This window comes from Falco naumanni, chromosome Z (genome assembly GCF_017639655.2).
Source record: "Falco naumanni isolate bFalNau1 chromosome Z, bFalNau1.pat, whole genome shotgun sequence".
NCBI lineage: Eukaryota > Metazoa > Chordata > Aves > Falconiformes > Falconidae > Falco > Falco naumanni.
In genome coordinates this window covers 32,192,906-32,199,339 of record NC_054080.1, presented here as the reverse complement: position 1 = coordinate 32,199,339, position 6,434 = coordinate 32,192,906, and the positions used below count along the sequence as shown (strand labels likewise).

Sequence of the window (6,434 nt, the reverse complement as noted above, 5' to 3'; positions counted from 1 at the left end):
GGTGATGCCGGGGACGGGGGCTCTGCTCAGCTCATGGCAGCTCCTCTATCCGCGCCTTCCTGCTCATGCTTCTCCCCTGCCCCAGCATGAGTGCCACCCGTGGGCTGCGGTCCCTCATGGTGAACAGGCCTCCCCTCTGGGGGCTGCAGGGCAATCCCACGCCTGCAGCTGCCTCCTTCCCTGCCCTCCGTGCTCCCAGGGCCCTTCCTCACATTCTTTCCCTCACACCTCGTTGTCTCCGTGGTGTTTCACCCTTCCTTAAGCAGGTTTTCCTCAGGGTGCTGCAGCCGAGGGGCTGGGCCGGGCCCTGCGGCGGGGAGTGGCTGCTGGGTAGGCCTGGCCTCACAGGATCCCCTCACAGGGACCTCTCGCAGGATCCCCTCACAGGATCCCCTCACAGGGACCTCTCACAGGATCCCCTCACAGGGACCTCTCGCAGGATCCCCTCACAGGGACCTCTCACAGGATCCCCTCACAGGATCCCCTCACAGGGACCTCTCGCAGGATCCCCTCACAGGATCCCCTCACAGGGACCTCTCGCAGGATCCCCTCACAGGATCCCCTCACAGGGGCCCCTCGCAGGATCCCCTCACAGGATCCCCTCACAGGGACCCCTTGCTGAGACCTGCATCACTAGCTACAATATTCTTGAGCTGAGGAATAAACATCTCTTTGACTTCCCCCTGCTGGCTCTTGCACAACTGCTTCAGGGAGAGCTTTGGTGAAAGGGGCTGAAATACTAAAGCTTTTGAAGTAGTGAGTGTTGGTTGCTCCACCAGGACTGATAGCCTTGATTTCCACGAACACAGCTCTCACTTCACTCTCTTGTTGGAGATCACCTGCACCCCAGCCGTCCGCCTGGCAGCTCTGCAGTTTCCCTGGCGTGCGCACTGTTACAGGGGCCTGTGGTTACCCCTGCTAAATCCAAAGCCTGTATTGCAAACTAGACAGCAGTACCCTGCCTACCCAATTAATCAGAACTAATAAACACAGAATGAGATGCTACCACAGTGCTGGGGGATGTGGAAGGGAGGCCCGACTCCACATTTTTCTACTAGTCGGCAGGGCTTGATGAGATTCCTGAGGGCAGTACTGTTACCGAAATCTTGGAATGAAAAACTTACCAACACCAATGTGATGTAGATAAGCAGGCCCTTCTTTATTGACGGTGCGTGAGTCCTCTCATGATCAACGATCAACGCACACCATGGTTCAAAATCATACACCTTATATAGAACTTATTCATACATATTCATTAAGTATTCATGCATAAACATAGCATTTCCCAAAAATCATTAACATACTCTCGCTTCATATGTTAATTAGCTTATCAGTCCTTCACACTTGCGCGCTTGTGCAAATTCTTCCAAGAATTGTGGGCAGGGATCTCCAGGATGTGGGCAGTGGTCTTTGGGAGGAAGGCTGTAGGTCTTCCTCATAGTGTACTTTTCACCTTTTGCCCGGAATGTGATGGTCTTGCAAGTCTGCAGTGTCCTTATCGGTCTGAGCTATTTTATGTCCTTGTCGACCATCTGTTTCTTCTCCTTGTTTCTTGTAGTCGCTCCCTCTATATAACGTATAAACAGGTCCCTTGTTAGAGAAAGTTAAAGACTCCTCCTTTCATCAGTTATTTCATTAATTATTTATTTATATAAACTTATATAAAACCAAACTATGGTTACATGACCTCATTACTATACCTACATTCTTTGTGTAAATATAAGTTCTTAGCCTTGGTACAGGGCTGTACAGAGGATTTCATAGCAGCTTTTCTTGTGCAACTACTAGTTTCATTAGAATACATTTCTTATTCCTCTATATTTCTATTAAAATGATTTTAGCAAATCTGTAACAGTACTATGGTTTCAGGACACGGATCCTACGAAAGAGTCCCGATGGAAACTCTTCTGATACACGTTGTAGGAAAGCAACATTTAGAAAGTCCATCGGTAGCCTTGCTATTACACAGCGCACTCAAAACTACGTGCCATACAGCGGCCAGGAAACACGTTCAGACGGAAGGACCGGCACAGCTCCAGCCCCGCTGACAGGCCCTGCGGGGAACGGCCGCTCCGTCCGCCCGCGCAGCCGCTGCCGCAGAGCCATAGCACAGGCGCGTAGGCCCCTCGTGCGGCCCGCAGGAGAAACGCACCGGTGCCGCACTTCCCCGCGCTGGCGCGGACGAGCACGGCGGCGGCCGCGGCGGCGGCGGCTCCTTCCGGCTGCGCGGGCGGCGGGCGGCGACGTCACCGGCCTGGCGCCGCGCCAGCGGTACGTCAGCGGAGGGCGGCGGTGCTCCGTGGCCGCGCTGCCGTGGCTGGCCGTGCAGCTGGGCGCGGGCGGCGCCGTCATGGCCGCGCTGCCGTGGCTGGCCGTGCAGCTGGGCGCGGGCGGCGCCGCCATGGCCGCGCTGCCGTGGCTGGCCGTGCAGCTGGGTGCGGGCCGCGCCGCCATAGCCGCGCTGCCGTGGCTGGCCGTGCAGCTGGGTGCGGGCCGCGCCGCCATAGCCGCGCTGCCGTGGCTGGCCGTGCAGCTGGGTGCGGGCCGCGCCGCCATGGCCGCGCTGCCGTGGCTGGCCGTGCAGCTGGGCGCGGGCTGCGCCGCCTGCGTGGTGCGCGTGGACGTGGGGCGCGCGGCGCGGCCCCTGCCGCACTTCTGGAGGAGCACGGGCTTCTGGTAAGCGCGTGGGGCTGGCGGGACGCGGCCGCTGCCCCCGCCGGCTGCCCCCGGCCCGTGGCCGCGGCCCTTCTGGAGCGGCCTGGGCGCTGCCAGCCCCCTGCGGAGGGGTCGGAGGGCCCAGCCCCTTGCTGCTGGTCATGGGACGTGGCCAGCGAATGTAAACAAAGCGGATCAGGAGATGAGGCCATAGACGCCCCGGCTGTGACACGCTCTCTTGCCACCAGGGCCCTCGGACACCTTCCCCTTCCCCAGCACTGCACATGTGTTGACGCTCGGAGCTCATTCACTCTCCTTTTCCGAGTTCCTTTTGTCACGGTCCTGAAAGAGGGCCGGGCAGAGCTTCCCAGCCTGTTAGCTCCAGTTTATTCTTGCAAGGCGCTTTCAACATGTGCCATCTTCCTGATGCGGCCAGTGAGGCCGGCTGATCCGAGTCAGTGGGATGTGTGGGAGCACGTGTAAATCCCAGCCCCACCACTTCACATCTTGGTAGTGCTTTGCTTCTCAGAGAAAGCCCAGTCTTGCTGAGCTAACTGGGGTCAAACAGTCTTCAACTTCTGTGAGATACATGAAGGCTTCTAGCAGGCTTAAAAGCGAGAGACAGTATATCCCTCAGCCATGTTTGTATCTTACTCTAAACCGCTTACGGCCTCCTTCATTTAGACATACAGTGGATTAAGTAGCAGTTGTAGGAAAAAAGAGTTGCAACAGGGATGGAATCAGCAGTGTGTACTCTGGACAAAAAGGAATTTGGGCACTTTTTTTGTGTAATGCATAAAGGTAGTCTAAGACAAAACTTGAAAAAATTCCCATTAGTTTTCCATCTTGGGGGGGGGGGGGGGGGGGGAAAACCGGCATCAAACACATTCTGGCGAAGAGAAGTGTTTGGGCTTTCTGGATTACTTTTCTTTTGCTGTTTCATGTCTTGTTTTAATTTTTGCTTGCAATGTTAGGAAATATTAATGAAAAGCTGCCTTAAAAATATATCTTTTGCCCATTTAAACTTTAGCCCAAGAAACAACCGTTATTTTAATTGTGTAAAAGTAACTTTGGAAAGCTGCAAACATGAAAAGCGTGTGAGGGAAGAGCAGAGGAGCAGCAGCAGAGGCACAGGCTCTCCAAGGGTCAGCATCTATTCAGTTATAACGCTTGGCCAACTCTGGTATTTCTTATGATGTGGGATCCCAGCTCCCTTGAAAGCTCATGCTAAGACAGAACTGGGTTCCGGTTGTTAAAGCTTCTTTTCTGCACCACAGTTTCAGACAGCTGGGCAAATGCACAGCTGTGGATCAGCAGTTGACAAAGCCTGGGAGCAAGGTTTGATTTTTTCTTTGATGGGTGCTTTTCACTCTGAACAGGAAAGGACAGATACTGATACTACCAATAACAAAACCTACTGCCAGCTTTCTTTAGTATCTGGTCATGGGTTTTGCTAGAATTCTCTCTAGCAGAGTGTGAATTTCAGAGTGTTTATTCAGTGTGGATAGAGCAAAAAATGTGTCAGTGCTTCACGCCTTGATTCCCAGCTTTGCCACTGCTTGAACTGAAGCAGGTTTGAATCATGAAGTAGTAGAGCACTCGTTCAGAAACTGACAGTTAACATTGTCCTTATCCACTGGGGCAAGTAAAAAGACCCAGATGGCTGGTAAGAATGGAATTGGTGACTTCAGTCTCACTTGTGTGACTTGAAGCATCTCAGGGAGATGATTTTTAAGTGCCTTGTATGCTGGTGAAGTTGCAAAGAGGAGCTCATTTGTGCTGGCTGATATGTATGGATCAGTACAAGGATGTAATCTGTGTAAAGACTTGCACTTTCAGATGAGGATGCAGGACATGGGGTAATAGATAGGCACTGTCTTAGCTAGGACAAAAGCTGTTGTCCAGGTGGGGTCAGGCTTTTTCCCCCTTTGCGTACAGATGGTTATACAGTAGCAGGTGCATTTGGGGGGCCTTTGGAGATGGGATAAATATGTGGAGGGGGACAGAGGAGCAGAGGATGACAGTGTGACTCTTCCCAGCATAGTTACAGTCACCACAGAGCCAATCCACCCATCAGAGGAGACATGTCACAGTAGTCAAAGCATAAACTGTGTTAGGTTTTTATTTGTACAGTTAATATAAAAGTCTGTAGTTAGAGCACAAGTCATCTCTTTGCAATGTGAAGACACGTGGAAGTATTTTACTGAACCTTGGGGAACAGTGTTGGTTTATCTTTCTTGTAATACAAATACTTTAATGCTCAGAATTTGCATGTTAACAGGAAGCTTAATGAGAGTCTCTAAGGATGCCCAAATCCAGTGAACTGGGCAGCATTCTAAGTTTCTGACTTGTGGAGGGTGGTGTGAAATCTTTCTCCATCTTGCAGCTATTTATCTGCAGAGATAGAGGCAGCAGAAATTTGCCCCAGTGTTATGTTAATTTCAGTGGAATAAGTAGACACCAAAGTCATAGTGAGATGATCATTGCTGTATAGCTGTGAGCAGGTAAAACTGCTTGCAGCATCAAGCATAGAAACCTCATACTCCTGTGCTTCCTTGTGCTTAGAGGTGAGTTGAGTATCGCCAAAGAACATGGAGGCTCTGAGTGTCTAATTCTGCTTGTAACAAGTGCAGCTTCCACAGCAGAGCAAGAATTGGTATCATTGCATGGACTGCAGCAGGAAGATCAAACCTGCGTTTGTTTACTACAGACCTCAGGAAGTCTGACTTCCACTCCAAAGCCTAAAAGACACTGAGCTGCCTGAGACAAGGTGCCTACCGTTGTATGGCCTCTGCTGCCAGAGGTTACTATCTGTGCTGCAGTGACTTCTTGTAATGCTTTCTTTTGAGCATGGCAATGAAATGCACCCAAGTTTTGCCAAACTATGTGTGTAGCCAGTTAGCCCCAAATAACCTGCAACTCCATTTTGCTTTCATTTCGTCTTAGATAGTAGTCCTCATGCCAGGGAGGATCTTGTAGGTGTTATAGGGACTTAGCACAAGGATCTTTGGATACCCAGGGGAGCAGCCAGTTAATGTGGCAATGTGTTTTTTCTTTTCTGTCCCTCCTTTTCTGAAGCCCTCCTTTACCTCACAGCCGTGCTGACCTATTTGACCTGAGCAAAGACCAAGAGATGAACCTTGCCTATATTTCTTCTGTTCCGCATGGTGGCATTGAACAAGTTCGAATTCACTGGTTATTGGAATTAGTTGCTCTCAGGTAAGCAAACTCCTCGAGCCAAAATACAAAAAAAATTGGCACATTAAAATGTCCAACAGGTGCTCACTTTGATACTTATTGTAGTATGATTGCAAGCTGGGCATGTCTTTGCTTCCTTGGAAGTCAGGTAAGTGCCAGTGGTGGAGAGTCAATTTAAGAGTGCATGAGATTAAGAAAGAGAGAGCTTGTATTGAGAAAGATGGGGCTAACCTGCATGCATTACATCCTGACAACAGGTTAAGGAGCCCTTTAAGGTTCCTTTCATCTGAAGAGTCTTGTGGGTGTGCAAGTCAAGTTTTACCAAGAGTGTCTCAGGTCATATGCTACAGTCATTCCATGTCTTCCCTGCTACCATGCCTGGCCACAGCATCTTGATTCCCAGTTTTACCATGACTCCCAGACAGGCCTCAAGCTAGCAGAAATGGATTTCATGGATCCTTAGCATGTACAAAGTTCTAGTGCAGCTTTTTTTGACTGGCTGCATTCTTTCTAAAGTACTGCTTGGCACAACTTTCAAGAGAGCTCTAGAGGAGTCTCCAGTCGTTCCTTGAAGAAGGAAC

General features: G+C 50.8%; 1 protein-coding gene across 4 annotated transcripts in view; it reads left to right on the top strand.

Moving 5' to 3' along the window:
* The first annotated feature begins 2,286 nt into the window (after nucleotides 1-2,286).
* Nucleotides 2,287-6,434, top strand: part of IDUA (alpha-L-iduronidase) — a 48,277-nt gene continuing 44,129 nt past the window's right edge. For 2 of the 4 annotated variants that reach the window (XR_005825505.1, XM_040579028.1), the window contains exons 1-2: nucleotides 2,287-2,676; nucleotides 5,734-5,874. Coding sequence is in view for 3 of the 4 variants with exons in the window: in XM_040579028.1 (XP_040434962.1) it covers nucleotides 2,351-2,676; nucleotides 5,734-5,874 (467 nt within the window). In the remaining variant the exon portion in view is untranslated. The remainder of the gene's footprint in view (nucleotides 2,677-5,733; nucleotides 5,875-6,434) is intronic. The other 2 variants (XM_040579027.1, XM_040579026.1) reach the window with 2 other exon arrangements.